Genomic DNA, 19,730 nt, shown 5'->3' with positions numbered 1-19,730 from the left:
GATCAACCCAGAGCATCCGCTGGAAAAGAAGCGGAGCCCAGGGCAGGTTGGGAATACCCATCACGGACCCCTGGAAGCTGGGCCGCCCTGACAGTGCCTCCAGCTGCCCCGTGCCACCCAAGTGTGCCAACAGTGCCCTCAAATCCCTCACCCGAGGCTCACCGGCCCTCGGACCGGGCACCTCCTCATCAATTTCCTGCCCGGTCCGAGGAGGTCACGGCAACGAGATGGAGCCACAGCTGGGTGTTAAATAGTGGTAACTCATATTTATTACAATTATATACAATCGTCTTTTATATTCTGAAATCTATACATGATCACACCGATGAGCACAGCACAGGTTCTTTGTGAGAGAGACAGACTCGCGTGTTACGGGGATTGCTCTAGCAGCAGGCTCCTCTGCACAGAGTGAGACTCCCCGTCCGGCTGGCCGAGAGATGACGGGAGCCCCAGGCTCCGGTCTCCTGGGAGGTCTCAGGAGGGGCGAGGAGGAGGAGGAGGAGGAGGAGGGGGGAGCAGGAGGGCCACTGGTGTTTGGGAAACGTCCTGGCTCCACGGGCTGCAGTCGAGCTGCCCTCTAACAGAGTATTTGGGGGACACCGTTTCCTGCTCGAATCTCCCGAGCCAAGTGGTGGCCTCGGAGCCTCCTCTTTTGGAAACTGACCCCGGCGAGGTGACCAGAGGCTCCCGAGGCTATCCAATTTGGGAGGGAGGGGGGTGGGACAAGGGGCAGGGGGCAGCGCAGCTCAGAGAAGGGGACTGGGCAGCCCTTCCCTGCAAGGGGGTCGGGGGGTGAAGCGTGTTTCAACAGCAGTTCACTCCCACCTGAGGAGCTAGCTGTTGTCATGCACATTACTACCCGGGCCATGCCTAACCCTGGTCCAAAGCAAGTTGCCACCAGGGGTGAGAGCTGGGGAGATGGTGCTCTTTGGATACCCACGGCCACTTTACGGCCTCCAGAGATCTCAGAGGCCAAGCTGGTTTGGGGATGAGATCGGTGTGGGGCCACTTGTGGGATGGGACACCCGCCGGGGCATCCGAGGGGGTCCAGAGAGGGAGGAGAGGAGCGGGATCCAGGCCGACACCGGGTGAGGGGAGGGCGCGTGACTCTGTGGCTGGGGCCGACGATGGGTCCGAGGGCCATTTTACAGACCTAGGGGAACAGCCGGCCGGGCCACGTCGGGGAGACGGGCCGGAAGCCACCGCGGGACCGGCGTCTTCCCGGCAACCCGCAGCGAGCCCTCCTCGGAGAAGGCGCTGGATTGAGAAGGGGTTTCCCCGCGCCGCGGCCAGGGAGACCCAGCGCGGGGGAGCGGACGGGCAGGGAGGGCTGCGGGGGCCGGGGGCCAGGAGAGGTGGTCGTCCCTAGTCTATCTCGTTCTCATTGCTGGCCCCCTCGGGTCTCCGGAGTTTCTCCACTTGCTCGTTGATCTGTCCGTCGCCCCCTCGCCGGTCTTCAGTCTGGACGTCCAGGCAGTCTTCCTCGTCCACGTGGCTCACGTCATCGTCCTCATCCTCTTCGTCCTCCTTGTCCTCCCTCTTCTCCTCCTCCCCCTGCACCTCCATCCGGACCTGGCCCTTCACGTCGATCACCACCTCCGCCTCCTCCTCCGGGCCCAGGAGGTGGCAGCTGACCTTTGACCCCTCGGGGCTGTGGTTCTCCTTCACCGGTGAGGAGGAGGCCGACTCGTTGCTGACGGGGGAGATGTCGCTGCTGCTGTTGTGGTTGGCCGTGGTGGGGTTGGAGGGGGAGGGCGCCTTCACGGGGATCTGCCACGAGGGGATCTTGGGGGCGGACGGCGAAGGGGGGAACTGCCTCCTGGAGGGTGGGGAAGGGAGTGGGGAAAAAGAGGAAGAGGATGTGGAGCAGCCGGTTAGGAAGGGACCGCAGGGAACCTCATCGAAACCTGCTGGGAAGAGGGTGAGGCTGGGTCCTTCATGGGCCATGCTCACACCATCTCTGCCGACTGTTCGTGGCCCTGCCTTGGCCTTTCGGTCAGGATTGGCGGGGGTGGCGGGGGCACCGGCTTGGGAGTCAGAGGTTGTGGGTTCTAATCCCAACTCCGCCACTTGTCAGCTGCGTGACTTCGAGAAAGTCACTTCACTTCTCGGTGCCTCCGTTACCTCATCTGTAAAATGGGGATGAAGACTGTCCCATATGGGACAACCTGATTACCCTGTGTCTATCCCAGCGCTTAGAACAGTGCTTGGCACATAGTAAGCGCTTAACAAATACCATAATTATCATTATTATTATTAAACCAAGAGCCCTGCTCTAACCTTCCTGCTTGTTGAACGGCCTGTGACGCGACTGCTTCCTCACTGTCGTGTGCGTACACACGTGTGCACACACACACAAGCACAGGTTTCCCATCCGGCTAAAATATCCACCAGGGAGATTAATAAGCTGTTTAATAATTACGGTATTTGTTAAGCACTCACTATGGGCCTGGAACCGTACTAAACACTGGGGTGTACACAAGCAAATCCCCATCCCACCGTGGGGCTCACAGTCTCAATCCCCATTTTACAGATGAGGTCACTGACGCACAGAGAAGTGAGGTGACTTGCCCAAGCTCACACAGCGGACAAGTGCCAGAGGCAGGATTGGAATCCATGACCTTCTGCCTCCCAAACCCGTGCTCTATCCACTAGGCCATGCTGCTTCTCATGACGTTTATTGAGCGCGCTGCCCCCCGGCCTGCCCCCACCACCTCTCCCCACAGTGTTCCCCCTCCCTTCCAGCACTAACACTCTCCTTGGCAGGATGAGAACGGCCTGGCCCAGAGCCGCTGATCTCAACATGGCCCTTAGCTGCCTGCGGATGCCCGTCTTTCAGGGAGAGGAGAGGAAAAAGGGAAAAGGAAGTTTGAGGGGGAACATTCCCTACGTGGGCACTTTCACCTGGTTGTTGGGAAGCGGGGAGGCTACGCGGCCAAACCCTGTGTGGTTTCCTTGTGAGCCGAAGGCAGTACAGGAGCTCCAGCTGGGCAAAATGAGGACAGTGACCGGGGCTGGCTGGGAGCGGGTACTACCCGGCAGGAGGGGGCTATACAAGTGAAAAGTGCTATTTGCTCTGGAGCGCTTTGGTAGCCAGAAAAATGATGAGCCAGAGGAGCTTCCAAGAGGAAAAAGAGTGCTCTGCCCCTCTCCAGAGAGAGCCAGACACACACTCACTCACACTGGCTGCCTCTTTCACTCTCTCCCACCCAAATGCCCTCCACCTCCCAAGTTTGTCCTCTGCTCCGGCAGGCAACCCAGCCTGAAGGGCACTCCCGGAAGAGACCTGAGGACCCCGGACTCCTGCTTGGCAACCAGTGTACTAGGCCCGGTCTGCTGCCTGAGCTAAATCAAACAACTCCAGCCTCTCCCGGCCTTCCTTCTCCTCCTCCTCCTCCGCCTCTTCCTCCTTTTCCTCCTCCCCTCGGCTGCCCTGGCCTCAGAAGAGCCTCTTCTGCCTCAGCCCCCGTCTCCGCGGAGTGCAAACAAGCTTGTGCCTGCATTATTCACCAGAATCATAAATGCTCTCAAGAAATTCAATTTGTAGAGTTTTCTTGGCTCCAATGTTACCCAACTGCCTGTGCTCTGCTGTTTTTTTAATTTTTATTTTCCAAAAGCACTTATCCCTCGGCTGCATAAAAACAATGAATTTCTCCTAATGACAGCCGCTCCCCGCGCCCGCCCTGGAGTTGCTCTCGCTCTCTGGTCCATGCTCTGCCATCGCGCAGGCAGCTGTCCTCGGAGCCCGATTTGGGGGTGCCGAATCCCAGAGACCGGGGCACTTGGGGGCTGGGGGGGGACTGTTCCGGGTTGGTAGTGGCCCTCCCTGAGACTACTCACACACCCAGACCCCAGGGGAACTGCCTGGGGCAGACTAGCTTCCTGGGACCATGAATGGTCCTTCCAACCTTAGGGGCCCCAGGACCGTTGGCTCCTGCCAGGCTCGGAGTCCGCCAGCCCCTGAAGCTCCGGCAAAAGACGGGCCTGGGGAAAAGATGGAATGAAGGGAACCCCCCACCTGGCTGGCCAGCCCCTCACACTCAGGGGAGGCACCTGCCTGGCTGCCTCATTCCCAGAGCAGACGAAGTTTGGACGACTAATCAGACTTGGGAGTTTGAGCATAGAGTTTTAGGAGGAAGAGCTTTGGGCAAAAGAGGACAGAAGTCAGTGAGTGCTTAGTACACTGCTCTGCAGACAGTAGGCGCTCAATAAGTATGACTGAATGAAAATACTATTGAATGAATTATCTGCCTTATCACAGGGTGGGCTCAGATTCCCCACGTCACCCACATGGGCAACTGCAGGAGTGAGACCTCTGCCCTAGATGTTCAAAGCCTCGGAATTCTCTCTTCTCCCCAGAGGCTCCAGAAGCCTTGGGATTTCCATCTCCTGAAAGTTCCCTCTCCATTACAGAATGAGCAGAGTCAGACGGGCTCAGACGAAAGGGGAGAAGCCAGAGGTTACTGCGTCCTCTCATCAGCACAGCAACTTTGTAGCATCCTCTCTCCTTAATGCCTTGTGCTCTTTTGCCCAGGCTGCCCTTGGCAAATTCAGGAGAGCAGCCTGTAACTCAGAACAGGCAAGCTTGGGAATTGAAACCACTATTAGAAATTCTTGGGGCTCAGTTTTTTTCGGAGGAAATGTATGGGACGGTATCCAACTGGGTTCTGATCCCGGCTCTGCCATTTTCCTGCTCTGTGATCTTGAGCAAGTGACTTAACTTCTCTGTGCTGCAGTTTCCTCATCTGTAAAATGAGGATTTGGTACCCATTCTCCCTGATTAGACTGTGAGTCCCAGTGTGACTGTGAGACACAACCTAATCTAATTATCTTGTATCTACCCCAGTGCTTAGAACAGTACTTAACACACAGTAAGCGCTTAACGAATGCCATCATCATCATCAATATCATCGCCATCACCATTATCATTATTAGGAAGGGAAAAGGAAAAAGCAGAGATGCTTTGGGTCAACGAGGAGGAAGCCAGTGACCAAGGCAGCCTACTCAGGGAGGGGACAGGAGGGGGATGCTCATCCAAGGTCATCAAGGAATCCATTCCACAGCAGTTAAGTGGTACCCAGATCACCAGGGATGCCCCTCCCCGCCCCCTCCCTCCTTCCCTTCTTCTCTCCCTCCCTTCCTCTCTCCCTCCGTCCCACTTTTACCGGTTTAGGAAAAGTCCTTTCAAGGAATAGATCTCAGACTTCAGCTCATTGATGTTCTGGGATTCCAGGATCCAGTTGGTGGAAGTGGTGGCCTGAAACACAGAACGGAGGAGGCCAGTGAAGAAAAGATCTCAATCCCCTCTCCGGCCAGCTGTTCCTCTCTCGCCAAGTCTCCCGGTCTCTCCCCTGAGCCTAGCAAAGGGGCTTCGCCTCACGGTGAGCTGGAGGGGCACAGGGACGGTCATGGCCAGCAAGCTCTTTCACCTGAATCTCTCTCTTTCTCTGAGGAATCACTGGGGATTCCTCTCCGGGTCAGGGGCATATTTCATGCCACCCAATTCAGGGACCACCCAACTTCTGCCACTTCAAATTCCCTGTGACCTGTTTTAATTCAGCACTCTGGCTCAGTAACTCTTCCATTCCCTCATCAACTCTCACACCCACAACCCCCTACTACGGAAGGCTAAAGGTTCGAAGTTGTTGAAGTCTCCATCCTCTCCCTACTTTCCTCCCTCCCTCCTTCCTGCTCACTTAGCCAACTACTGGGTTGGTCATTCAGTGAGTATTTACTGGATGTTTACTGTGTGCAGAACACTCAACCAAGTATTTGGAAAAGCACGATAGTTCACAGACACGATCCACGCCCTCCAAGAGCTTGCAACCTAGCGGGGAGACAGACACTAATATAATTTACAGATAGGAGGAAGAAGGAGAAATGGATATAAAGATGAGTGAGTGTTTAAGTGAGAGGGTTTGAAAGTTGATACGCACAGAAATGCTACAGCTGATTGTGAGGGCATAAATGCATGCTTGATGCAGAAGTGCTGAGGTGGTAGTTGGCTCTTGTGGAGAGAGGAAAAATTGATTGGGGAAGACCTCTTGGAGGAGATTAGATTTCAGATGGGTTTTGAATATGGGGGGAACTGGGGGTCTGGCAGATATGAAGGGGGAAGGAGTTCTAGATAGGAGGAAGGGCTTGAACCAGGGGTCTGGCTTGGGAAATGTGAGAGCAAGGGCCAGTGAGAGGATTAATCAGTGAGGAATGAAGAGTGTGAGCTGTGATGCAGTAGGAAAAGGCAGTGGCTAAGTAGGGGGGACAGAGCTGATTGTGTGCCTTACAGCAAATGGTCAGGAGTTTGCACTTGGCGTGGAGACCGATGGATGACCACTGAAGATTTCTGAGAATTGAGGAGACGTGTTGCAGAATGGCATTTGACGAAAATGATCAGGGGCAGCAGAGTGAAGTTTACACTGGAGAGGGGAGAGACTGGAGGTAAGGAGACCAGTGAGGAAGCTACTGCAATTGTCAAGCCGGGGTATGACAAGCGCCTGGGCCAGTGTGGTGGCCATTTGTATGGCGAGGGAGGGGACGATCCCAGGAATGTTGGGGAGAGGATTTGGCGACAGCCTGAATGTGGGAGTTGAAAGGGAGGGAGTGGTAAAGTAAGGCATAATGACCCAGTTGTGGGCTTCAGAGATGGGGAAGGTGGTGAGGCTATCAACTGTGATGGGAAGAGTAAATGGAGAAGAAGATTCCTGGAGGGAAGATGTGGAGTCGTTTTAGACAGAATGAGCTTAAGGTGTTGGTGGGACATCCACCTAGAGATGTGTTGGAGGCAAGAGAAAAATGAGAAATTGAAGTGGAGATGAGAGGCAGGACTAGCAAGGTAGATTGGAGAGCCATCCTCTTTGGAGAGGTCTATGTGGTCTGTTTTGGTGATAACAGTGCTTACCGTATGCAAATCACTGTACTAAGCGCTTGGGAGAATACAATAGAACAGAGTTGGTAAGTCTGCCAGTCTGTGAGGGAGATAGGAGTGGCTGATGGCCCCAAGAGCTCTTTGAGCTGGTCTCCCACCTCATTTGTCCAAAGTTTCTGACGAGACTCAAGAGTTTCCACATGGGGTTGAAAAGGCCTCAGATGGTGGAGTTCTGGTTTATAGGTTTTTTATAGTCTCTCCCCTTCCAGTTCTCATGCCCCTCTAACATCCCCACCCTCCTTTTACCCCCATGTCCAAAGGGAAAAGTTGACACCTCTGCCTAGGACTGGATGAACTCACCAAGGGAGTGAGAAGAAAAGAGGATGAAGCACAGAGCCCCGGGGACACCCCCAGTTAGGGGCTGAGAAATGGAGGAAGAGACAGTGAAAGGGATTGAGGAGCAGCCAGAGGGATGAGAAGAGAATCAAGAGCTTCAACAATCATCTCTATGCTGATGACACCCAAATCTACATCTCTGCCCCTGCTCTCTCTCCCTCCTTCCAGGCTCCTATCTCCTACCTTCAGGACATCTCCATCTGTATGTCTGCCCGCTATCTAGAACTCAATATGTCCAAGACTGAACGCCTTGTCTTCCCTCCCAAACCCTGCCCTCTCCCTGACTTTCCCGTCACTGTAGATGGCACTACCATCCTTCCCGTCTCACAAGCCCGCAACCTTGGTGTCATCCTCGACTCTGCTCTCTTGTTCACCCCACACATCCAATCTGTCACCAAAACCTGCCGGTCTCACCTCCACAACATCGCCAAGATCCGCCCTTTCCTCTTCATCCAAACCGCCACTCTGCTCGTTCAAGCTCTCATCCTATTCTGACTGGATTACTGCATCAGCCTCCTCTCTGATCTCCCATCCTCCTCTCTCTCCCCACTTCAGTCGATACTTCACTCTGCTGTCCGGATTATCTTTGTGCAGAAACACTGTGGGCATGTTGCTCCCCTCTTCAAAAATCTCCAGTGGCTACCTGTCAACCTACAAATCAAGCAAAAACTCCTCGCCCTCGGCTTCAAGGCTGTCCATCACCTTGCCCCCTCCAACCTCACCTCCCTTCTCTCCTTCTCCAGCCCAGCCCGCACCCTCCGCTCCTCTGCCGCTAACCTCCTCACCGTACCTCATTCTCGCCTGTCCCACCGTCAACCCCCAGCCCACATCCTTCCCTTGGAATGCCCTCCCTCCGCACATCCGCCAAACTAGCTCTCTTCCTCCCTTCAAAGCCCTACATAGAGCTCACCTCCTCTGGGAGGCCTTCCCAGATCGAGCCCCTTTCTTCCTCTTCTTCTCCCCATCCCTCCGGCCCTACCTCCTTCCCCTCCCCACAGCACTTGTATATATTTGTACAGATTTATTACTCTATTTATTTTACTTGTACATATTTACTATTCTATTTATTTTGTTAATGATGTGCTTATAGCTTTAATTCTGTTTATTCTGACGATTTTGACACCTGTCTACATGTTTTGTTTTGTTGTCTGCCTCCCCCTTCTAGACTGTGAGCCCGTTGCTGGGTAGGGACTGTCTCTATATGTTGCCGACCTGTACTTCCCAAGCACTTAGTACAGTGCTCTGCACACAGTAAGCTCTCAATAAATACAATTGAATGAACAAATGAATGAAAGAGAAAACCGTATTGGTAAAAACAGATGTGAAATTGTGTTTCCAGGAGAAGGGAGAGGTCCACAGTGTCTAAGGTAGGTGACAGGGTGAGCAGGATTATGTTGGAGTAGAAAGGGGGACATTGAGAAGCAGTGTGGCTTAGTGGAAAGAGCAGGGGCTTGGGAGTCAGAGGACATGAGTTCTAATTCTGACTCGGCCACTTGTCTGCTGTGTGACCTTGGGCAAGTCACTTAACTTCTCTGTGCCTCAGTGACCTCATCTGTAAAATGAGAATTATGACCGTGAGCCCCATGTGGGACAATCTGATTACCTTGTATCTACCTCAGCGCTTAGAACCATGCTTGGCATATAGTAAATGCTTAACAAATACCACAATTAATTAGGAGAGAGTGGTCTCAGTGGAGTCAAGTCGGCAGAAATAAGAATTTAGAGGGTCGGGAAGGGAGTTGGAGGAGAGGAAGTTGAGGCAGTATACAACTAATTTGAGGCAATTCAAAAGGAACAGGAGCAGGGAGATGGAAGATGGAAGGTACCAAAGTGTTTTGGGCTTTTTTTGGATGGGGAAATGTGAGCAGGTATGAAGGCCGATGGGTAAGAGCCAGAGCCAAAGATTGGTAAAATAGAAACTATTCATCTCCATCTCCTCCTCCGCCATCTACTACATCCTTCTCTTTCTCCACCTTCCCAGCTGTTACTTGTTAGGTCACTCACCTGTTCTCTAAATCTACACCCCAACCCTCCCGCCCTCTCATCTATTAAAATAACTTGCTCCTGTCTCCCCTCCCATCTTCAACACAGGCCTGGGAATCAGAGGGCCTGGGTTCCAAATCCAGTTCGTGGCTCAATGGAAAGAGCCCAGGCTTTGGAGTCAGAGGTCATGGGTTCAAATCCCGGCTTCACCAATTGTCAGCTGTGTGACTTTGGGCACGTCACTTCACTTCTCTGGGCCTCAGTTACCTCATCTGTAAAATGGGGGTTAAGACCGTGAGCCCCCCATCCAACAACCTGATCACTTTGTAACCTCCCCAGTGCTTAGAACAGTGCTTTGCACCTAGTAAGCGCTTAATAAATGCCATCTTTACTATTATTATTATTTGCCTGCTGTATCTGTGACCCTGCATCAGTCACTTAGCTTCTCTGTCTCAGTTTCCTCATCTGTAAAATGGGGATCCATTACCAGTCCTCCCTCCTATTTAAACTGTGAATCCTGTGTACGGAAGGAACTGGACCTGACTCAATTATCTTGTAGTTACCTCAGTGCTCAGTACACTGCTTGGCATATAAGCATTTAACGAATATCATAATTATTCAACCTCTCCTTCTCAGATGGTTCCTTCCCCTCTGCTGTCAAACATGCTCAAATCTCCCCCGTACTAAAAGAGTCTTCTCTGTTTCCCAAAGCCCTTTCCAGCTATTACCCCACCTCCCTCCTCCCTTTCCTTCAAACTCCTGGAGTGGGCTGAAAACCCCATCTTCATTTCTCCCCACCATCTATCTTCTTGACCCACTTCTACAATCAGACTTCACTGAACCCGCACTCAAGTCACAAGTGACTGTTCATAGCCAGTCCACTGGACTCTATTCGGTCCTATTCCCCCTTCAATCAGTCAATGGCATTTACTGACCCCCTTGACCTCTGGATGGCCTTTGACCCCTCCCGCCTCCTTGAAACACTTTCAGACCTTAGTTTTGCCCACCCAGTGCTTGGCCGGTTTTCTTCCTCTCACTGACCTCTCCTCCTTGGACTTCCTTCCCTGGCTCTTCCCTCACTTCCCACTCCCTAACTGAGCTGGGCTCTTTTGGGGTCTCCTACTCATTCATTCATTCATTCAATCGCATTTTTTGAGTGCTTACTGTGTGCAGAGCACTGTACTAAGCGCTTGGGAGAGTACAATACAACAATAAACAGACACATTCCTGCCCGCAGTCTCCTCTGGCTCTTCGGTTACTCCCTCGGGAATCCATTTGCTTAATGTGGCGTCAATGGGGATGAATTCCAAATCTATCTCTCCAACCCCAACTTCTCACCTGAATCTACCATCCAGGATCTCCTCTGGCCTCCAGGACATCCCCACTTGGACATCCCAATGACTGCAATTAATCAATCAAACAATGGTATTTATTGAGCGCTTAACAGGGCAGAGCACTGTACTAAGTACTTGGGAGAGTACAATACAGCAGAATTAGCGGACATGTTCCCTGCCCATAATGAGCATCCAGTCTAGAAGGGAACAGCAAAAACTCAACATGTCACCCCCACAGCCCAACCCACCTACTTTTCCTACTTTTCCCATCTCCATCGACCACACCCCCACCTTCCCTATCCCAGAAGCCTACCACAGGGTTGGGGGCATAATTTCTTTATATCAATGCCTGTCTTCCCCCTCTAGACTGTAAGCTCATTGAGGGCAGGGAACTGTTTGTCAACTTTGTTGTACTGCACTCTCCCAAGAGCTTAGTACAGTGCTCTGCATGTAGTAAGCCCTCAATAAATACCAATGATCGATTAATTGATTGATCCTCAACTCACTGCTGCTTTTCACCACTCAAGTTCATTTAACTGCTAACGCTTGCTGGGTCTTCCTCTACAACATGCTCTGCGGAAAGTAAGCGCTCAATAAATACGACTGAATGAATGAACATTTCACCGCTCCACCCCTTCCTCTCCCCACCACAAATGGCAGCCAACTTGATCCAAGCTCTTATCGTCTGAGCGTTCATACTACGGAATCAGCCTCCTCACTAGTCTCTTAGCCTCCAGCCTCTCCCCGCTCCAATCTAGACAACATTTTGCTGCGTGGTTCACTTTCTTGAAGCATCACTTGGCCCACATCTCTCCAGTCTGCTGAAATCTATCTCCTCTACACCAAAAATGAAGGCAGTGAGTAATCTCCTAGTGCTCTGTAAACACCCACTGTATATGAAGCTTGTGCACGTGCGTGCATTATTGAACATGGTGAATTCACTTTAATGTGGGGTTTCGCCACAACGTACCCCACCGTGCCCCCGATGTAATTTCATCTGTATCCTTTAATCAGTTAATCAATCAGTAGTATCTATTAAGCACTTACTGTGAGGAGAGCACTGTACTAAGTGCTTGGGAGAGTCCAATATAACAATAAACAGACACATTCCCTGCCCTGCAATGAGCTTACAGTCTGGAGGGGGAGAAGGACATTAAATAAATGAATTACAGATATGTACATAAGTGCTGTGGGGCTGGGAGGGGGAATGAATAAAAGGAGCCAGTCAGAGCAGTTCAGAATGGAGTGGAAGAGGAGGAAAGGGAAGCTTAGTTAGGGAAGGCCTCTTGCAGGAGATGTGCCTTCAATAAGGCTTTGAAGGGGGAGGAGAGTAATTATCCAACAGATTTGAGGAGGAAGGGTGTTCCAAGCCACAGGGAGGACGTGGACGAGGGGATCAGCGGCGAGATAGATGAGGTTGAGGTACAGTGAGAAGGTTAGCATTAGAGGAGTGAAGTGTGTGGCCTGGGTTGTAGTAGATGTTAGGTGAGATATGAGGGGGCAAGGTGATTGAAGGCTCTGAAGCCAAAGGTGAGGAGTTTTTGTTAAATGCCGAAGTGGATGGGCAACGACTTGAGTTTCTTGAGGACTGGGGAAACATGTCCTGAAAGTTTCTGTAGAAAAATGAACTGGATACGGACTGGGGTGGAGAAAGACAGGAGGCTGGGAGGTCAGCAAGGACAGGGATGGGAGAAGGTGGGAGAGGATAAGTGATTGTAATAACGTGGTAGCAGTTTGAATGGAGAGGAAAGGGCAGGTTTTAGCGATGTTGTGAAGGTGGAACCGACAGGATTTTGTGATGGCTTGAATGAGACATACTTCATGCTGCTGCCCGGATTATCTTTGTCCAGAAACGCTCTGGGCATATCACTCCCCTCCTCAAAAATCTCCAGTGGCTACCAATCAATCTGCGCATCAGGCAGAAACTCCTCACCCTGCGCTTCAAGGCTCTCCATCACCTCGCCCCCTCCTACCTCACCTCCCTTCTCTCCTTCTACAGCCCAGTCCGCACCCTCCGCTCCTCCACCGCTGATCTCCTCACCGTACCTCGCTCTCGCCTGTCCCGCCATCGACCCCTGGCCCACGTCATCCCCCGGGCCTGGAATGCCCTCCCTCTGCCCATCCGCCAAGCTAGCTCTCTTCCTCCCTTCAAGGCCCTGCTGAGAGCTCACCTCCTCCAGGAGGCCTTCCCAGACTGAGCCCCTTCCTTCCTCTCCCCCTCGTCCCCCTCTCCATCCCCCCCATCTTACCTCCTTCCCTTCCCCACAGCACCTGTATATATGTATATATGTTGTACATATTTTTTTACTCTATTTATTTATTTATTTATTTATTTATTTTGTGCATATCTATTCTATTTATTTTATTTTGTTAGTATGTTTGGTTTTGTTCTCTGTCTCCCCCTTTTAGACTGTGAGCCCACTGTTGGGTAGGGACTGTCTCTATATGTTGCCAATTTGTACTTCCCAAGTGCTTAGTACAGTGCTCTGCACATAGTAAGCGCTCAATAAATACGATTGATGATGATGATGATGATGATGAGAGAGGAATCAATGGTAACGCCGAGGTTATGGGCTTGTGAGACAGGAAGGCTGGTGGTGCTGTCTATAGTGGTGGGAAAGTGATGGGAAAGACAGTTCCCTGCCCACAATGAGCTTACAGTTAAGCACTTGATATTCAGCCCACCCTGAGCCCCACAGCACTTATGTACCTATCTGTAATTTATTTTAATGTCTGTCTCTCACTCTAGACTGTAAGCTCCTTGTGGACAGGAAATGTGCCTTCCGACTCTGTTGTATCCATTATGCTTTCTCAAGAGTTTGGTACAATGCCCTGCCCACAGTAAGCTTTATTGCTGAACTGTACTCTCCAAGCGCTTAGTACGGTGCTCTGCACACAGTAAGCACTCAAGAAATGTGATTGAATGAATGAATGAAGTAAGCACTCAATAACTACTGTTGATCGATTGATTGCTCCACATTACGGGAGAACTGGGTGCATGTTATTTATACTGACCATTGTCATTAGTGGTATTTATTGAGCACCAGCTGAGTGTTTTGGGGAGTAGGACAGAGACATGATACCTGATTACTGCCCTATAGTAGTTTACAATCTAATGGATGTTTCTGTTGAATTTACCCTGTTCTTCCTTCACTATATGTCTTGTTCTCTCTCCCGTCCCCCCTTTGATGGACTGTGAGCTCCCTGTCGGCCACGGTCTATGTCTGGGTCGACATAGAGTCTGAGTCTGAGTCGTACCTCTCTCCAGCACCGAGAACCGTGTTGGGCTTAGTAAATGCCATCACTATTATTATTATTACAGGCCTTCATTACCAACACTTCTCTCACTAAACAGTCATCTGGCAGGGGTGGCTTCAAATGTCCTCTGGACTGGAAGAGGCAAGTCTCGCTTTCTATTGCCCAGAGCCCTCTGCGCTCAACCCCACAGCTAGAGGCACAGAGAAAGCTTGGGTAGAAAGGGGGAAACAATCATCTCCTTCACCATCACATCCCTCCTGCACTCCTTTTGGGTGCTGCCTGCTGACGCGGATGGGGAGGCCAGGTTTGGGAGCTGGTGAATGAGACAGTGCGGCAGGCCTTGGGTCCATCTGCATAGCATTTGTACGTTCCTCCAGAGGCAGCTTTCTGTTTCCAAGTTAAAATGGTATTACTGACGTCCCGAGGGCTGGCCTCTCTTCATTTCCCCCCCGCCCCCCCGCTTCCTTCTCGCCCCCGTCTCCCTCTCTTTGACCCACATCCTTCCATCAGCGGGTGCAGCCGTCAGGGGAAGGCTTGTTTCGCCCACCAATGGCCTCTCAACCAGGTTGGGAGAAGGCCAACCCTGAAGCGTCCACTCCCCTGACAACAATGGGTTTGTAATGGGGAACTCGTGACCCCCACACCACTGAAGCTCAGCGGCTGGCTCACTGGCACCTTCCAGTAACTCTGACGGAAAGAGCTGGGCCTCCAAGCGCTGCCAGACACACTCACACACACCATCACACACAAACACACACGCGCAAACGCAAGCACGCTCTCCCTTGAGATTCACACTCCCGACCATCAGACAGCGAGAATCCAGGAGCCACTGTTCTGGCTCTCCAGGACCTTGAGAGCTCCAGCAGCACATTAACAAGGGAACAATTTCCACTCACTGGCCTGCAAAGGACTCAAATTTCCAAACGCATATGGTGCCAGATGCCTCGAATTTAGAAATAAAATCTGACATCTGGGGCTTTTTAGCCAGTCTCTTTAAAACACAGTTGTAGAAAACTCACAGCCTTGAGCTTTATGTAGGTTTTTTTAATTACTTAAAGCTCCTCTTTTTAATTTTTTACAGTGCAGCAGTAGGAGCTTGGAAAGCAGATATAAAAACTTACATTACAGCTGAGAAAACCCAGCTTTTACTCTTTGGTTTATGGGGTTACCAAAGTTTTCATACACATGGGGGCTTCAATACCCAAACAGAGCGCTGTACATTTCAGCACCAGAGAAAATGAAAGGAGGGGGGATAAAGGAAAATAAAGGGACAGAGAGAAACCCTTAAAGGCTGTTCTAAACCACCAGGCAGGATTCCCGTGCCCTTTCCCTCCTTAAAACACAACATGTGGTCTTAATCTTAACGCTTAAGACCTGAAAACAGTTTTCCAATTTCCGGAATGGCTTCGGGCCATGGGCAGGCCACGGCTCCAAAGGGTAACAGACGACAGCGGAGCTGTGACCAGAAATCGGCTTTCACGGTTACTTTACGGTTCGGCCGCGGTGTGATTCCTGCTGCGCGGGGGCGGTGCGGGGGGGGGGGGGGGGGGGGGGGGGGGGGTCCGTGGCTAAAGGTGGCCACTGGCTACAAGCCAATGAAGGAAGGAATCAGTGAAGCCCTCTGTGGGTGGGATGGGGCAAGGATGGGATGGAGGGTGGAAATCCTGCCCCTACTCCTTCTGGAACAGATTGGAGAGGCGGGTGGGGTTAGGGAGAGCTCCCCAGACGCCGCCGGGAGCCCCCTCGGATTTCATCAGCCGCCTCAATCCCGGGAGGGAACTGCCAGGTGCAGCGCATGCACGCACAATCCTTTGCGCGGATGAAGAAGCCTGCCTGCATATTCTGGGGCTCCGACTCCCCTGGCTCGGGTGAGCGAGGCATCGGGAAGAAACGCTCTCGCTCCCTCTCCTGCAGTCCGCTTGAGCCCAACCGATGGGAACCTCCGGCGTCAGCTGGCCTACGGGCTCCCATCGTGTTTGACTCGGGCCGGACCGGGCCCGGAACTCTGGCTTCCCAAACAACTCCAAGCTGTCGGGCATGCTGATCCAAGGACCAGGCCCAGGAACCACTGGGTCACCGCTGGGTGATCCACCCTGCCTGGCTGGCGGGGGTCGGACTCCTCTCTGCGGCCAGGCCCGTCTCCAGAACTTCCTTCACTCCCTCTCCCATTTACCACCATATAGGGACTGCCCGATATATTCCAACCCTATGGCGCTCCAGCCCGCCTGGGGAGACCTTACGACCCCCGTCCCCTCAGGCTGGGGCTTACTGTCTTCCTTCCCTTCCCCACAGCACCTGTATATATGTATATATGTCTGTACATATTTATTACTCTATTATTTATTTATTTATTTATTTTACTTGTACATATCTATTCTATTTATTTTATTTTGTTAGTATGTTTGGTTTTGTTCTCTGTCTCCCCCTTTTAGACTGTGAGCCCACTGTTGGGTAGGGACTGTCTCTATATGTTGCCAGTTTGTACTTCCCAAGCGCTTAGTACAGTGCTCTGCACACAGTAAGCGCTCAATAAATACGATTGATTGATTGATTGATTGATTGAGTTGTGGAGGGCACGTGAGGCCCCGGGTGAGGCCTTCTGATTTTGGTTCTGCCTTATCATCCTGCATCGGCCGAAGGGGTTCCCCAGACAGACAGTTTCCCTCCGGTTCCAGGGTTGGGGACGGGGATAGACTAAACCGCTCGTAATCCCGAATCCACTTGGGTTATTTTGCTGTTCCTCCATCTCTCCCTCGGAGAGAGGATAACCCCCTGGCGCCTGGCTGCACGCAGGAAGGTCGCCTGCCCTGGAGCGTCTGGGTGGACCTCGGCCTAGGGCAAGCCCACTCTCCCCAGGCAGAGCAGGAAGCTGGGCTCAGATGGTAAGCAGATGTACCGGGGAGGGCCCCTCGGAGGCGGGGGTGCCGGGCACGGACCGCGGTCGTGCAGTGAGGAGGCCTCGGAAAGGAGCTGGAGGGCCCAGGGAAGGGGACGGAGGAGTTACCTTACAGGTCGTCAGCTCCTGGGTGAGCTCCTGGATTTTCTGCTGCTGCTGAATCAGCAGTTCCTGGACGGAGGCTAAAGTCGTCTGTAATTGAGTCACTGTAGGGGGAAAAGCATTTGAACTGTTCAACTGATCCACATTCAGATTTCTCAACCTCCCTCTCTCTCCCGCGCGCGCGGACGCGCTCTCCGTCCACAGACCTGCGAGACGCCTCTCGTCCTGCTCGCTCTAATTTATTTACAGACGCTCCCTCTCCCTCTCTAATCCACATAATTTATCTGCACTATGGGTAATCTACCTGCACTGCATCTAACCTCCAGTATTTCTAGTTTATCTTTCCATTGTATAGTTGTCTATAGTCAACAGTATATCCGTCTAAAACCTCTCCCTTCTAATTATATCTATTTATGATTTGCTCTGCTCTCCCAACTCCTATAACGTTTGCATCATTCATCTAGCCAGGCCTCCCACGTGCCCTTGTGGAGCTTGGAGAGCATTTCTGATTCGGAGAGCGAAAGAGCTCGGGCTTCCTTCTGGCCCCCCGACAAGCTGGTGGCCCAGGAAAGATCAAAGTCAGGGCTACCTGCTTTAGGCTTCGCTCTCCCTCTCTCCTCTCCCGCTCCCCCATGCCCAGACGGGACCCACGGATGGCCATGGGTGCTCCTTCCCCTGGCTGGGGGCTGGCCTCGAGACCCTCCCGTGGAAATAAATACGTCCCAAATAACTTGGGAGAAACTCCGCCAAGGACCTCTCTGCACGGAACTAACTCCGGGCTTCGGTCTTTGTTAATCCGGCACTTCCAGCCAGTAAACAAGTTCATAAAGGAAAATAACACCCATTGGCGTGACAGGTACCGGCTAATCTGGGCCATCATCGGGGCACTGGGTAATGAACGCGAACCCCATGGAGTCAATAACGGAGAGGGTGACTGGGGTCACAGGAGCCTCAGTAATTACAGACTCTCTTGACCCCTCTTTGGATTCTTAGCGGGAAGGGGGGAAAAAATCACTGAAAAACCCCCCTCAAAACCTCATAGAAGCAGAAATTAAAAATGAACTTTACAGCCCTTAGAAAGGCTGTCATTTTATTCCCCTTATTAATATTCTGAGGTTGGGAGCCTTTCCGTAAAAACATAATTAATTGAGGCCGCGCCGACAGTAAACAAGCAATTTCAAATTAAACCGAAATGACGGCGGCTTCATTTGCAAATGTGAACAGATTCTCAGAGCAGATAAATGAAGTCACCACATAAAGTGGAGATGGGGTATGGGGGGGGTGGGGGGGATGCATGGATAAGGGCTTGGAGGGGTGAATTGATGGAGTCATTAATCTTTACCTGTCTGTGTCACGCTGCCACTCATCTGGGAAATATTCGACTCGATCCTCTGAAGTTGTTTCCTATCCTCTTTGCCGCCCATGATGAGCGGGAGCAGGTACTTCTGCAAGAAGCAGGATGGGGATCAGGAATGAGGTTGTGCCTCCGACGGCTTCTACCCGAAGCCTCAAGGGTCTCGCAAACTATCTCTCCCTCTGTCTCCTTCAACTCCATCCCTTGAAACTGAGTTTTAGGAGCTTTGAGCAAGTGAGCTATCAACACGGTTATATTGGTAGAAGCGGAATGGCGCACTGGATGGGGCATGGGACTGGGACTCAGGAGGTCATAATAATAATGATGGCATTTTTATTAAGCGCTTACTACGTGCAAAGCACTGTTCTAAGCGCTGGGGAGGTTACAAGGTGATCAGGGTGTCCCACGAGGGGCTCACCGTCTTAATCCCCATTTTACAGATGAGGCAACTGAGGCCCAGAGAAGTGACTTGCCCAAAGTCACACAGCTGACAATTGGCGGAGCCGGGATTTGAACCCATGACCTCTGACTCCAAAGCCCGGGCTCTTTCTACTGAGCCACGCTGCTTCTCATGGGTTCTAATCCCAGCTCCGCCGCTTGTCTGCCGCTTGTGTGACCTTGGGCAAGTCATTTCGCTTCCCTGGGCCTCAGTTACCTCATCTGTAAAATGGGGTTCGAGGCTGTGAGCCCCACATGGGACAGGGATTGTGTTCAACCCGATTTGCTTGTATCCAGCGCTTAGAACAGTGCTTTGCACATAGTAAGCGCTTAACAAATACCATCATCATTATCATCCACCCCAGTGCTTAGTACAGTGCCTGGCACATAGTAAGCGCTTAACAAATACCATAGCTATTATTATTACTCCCCAAGCGCTTAATACAGTGCTCTGCACACAATAAGCACTCAGTAAATATCACTGATTGATTGACTGACTGAATGTCTGTAGTTGGGCATTGGAAGATGGAAGAGAGCACCCAGATTGTGAGGACAGTCACTCTCTTTTCTTCCAGTGGGTGTGTAGGAGACACCCAAAAGAAGACTGTCATAGAGGCTCTCTGCCCCTCCAGCCAGGCCCTTGGGCTCTACAAATGATCTGCTCGCCTGCAATGAAACTCAAGAGCTTCCAGATCGATTGATTAATCAATCGATGGTATTTATTATGGGCTTATTGTGTGCAAATCAGGGACCCTCTCTACAAACTCCGCATTCAGGAAGCGCTCAGTAAATAGCATGGATCGACTGACTGATTTCAGAACACTGCACTAAATTCTTGGGAGAGTACAATACAATAGAGGTAGCAGACACATCCCTGGGCACAAGGAGCTTACAGTCTAGATGTGGAGATAGAAACTGAGGCACAAGAATTCCAGCAGCATGAAGTAGCGGCTGCCAGGGGGAAGATTAAGAGGAAAGGGAGATGGGGAAGCTGCAATCAATGTAAAAAATCTCACACTCGCACGCCTAGCAAAGGAACAGTGGACGAGGGATATTGGCCAAGAGGGTGAATTAGCAGAAATGCCAGCAGCAGGCCGAGAAGGT

At 51.8% G+C, this 19,730-nt stretch overlaps 1 protein-coding gene across 1 annotated transcript in view; it reads right to left on the bottom strand.

The window, feature by feature from the left end:
- Window positions 1-1,245: 1,245 nt before the first annotated feature.
- PEX14 (peroxisomal biogenesis factor 14) overlaps window positions 1,246-19,730 on the bottom strand; it is a 165,189-nt gene continuing 146,704 nt past the window's right edge. Inside the window, exons 6-9 of the mRNA XM_038746621.1 lie at window positions 18,177-18,279; window positions 16,841-16,938; window positions 5,166-5,257; window positions 1,246-1,819 (exon numbers count right to left, since the gene is read on the bottom strand). Coding sequence (XP_038602549.1) covers window positions 1,366-1,819; window positions 5,166-5,257; window positions 16,841-16,938; window positions 18,177-18,279 — 747 coding nt within the window. The 3' untranslated portion in view covers window positions 1,246-1,365. The remainder of the gene's footprint in view (window positions 1,820-5,165; window positions 5,258-16,840; window positions 16,939-18,176; window positions 18,280-19,730) is intronic.

This window comes from Tachyglossus aculeatus, chromosome 5, assembly GCF_015852505.1.
Source record: "Tachyglossus aculeatus isolate mTacAcu1 chromosome 5, mTacAcu1.pri, whole genome shotgun sequence".
NCBI lineage: Eukaryota > Metazoa > Chordata > Mammalia > Monotremata > Tachyglossidae > Tachyglossus > Tachyglossus aculeatus.
Note: the sequence above shows the minus strand (reverse complement) of the source record. Positions and strands in the feature narration are given on the sequence as shown.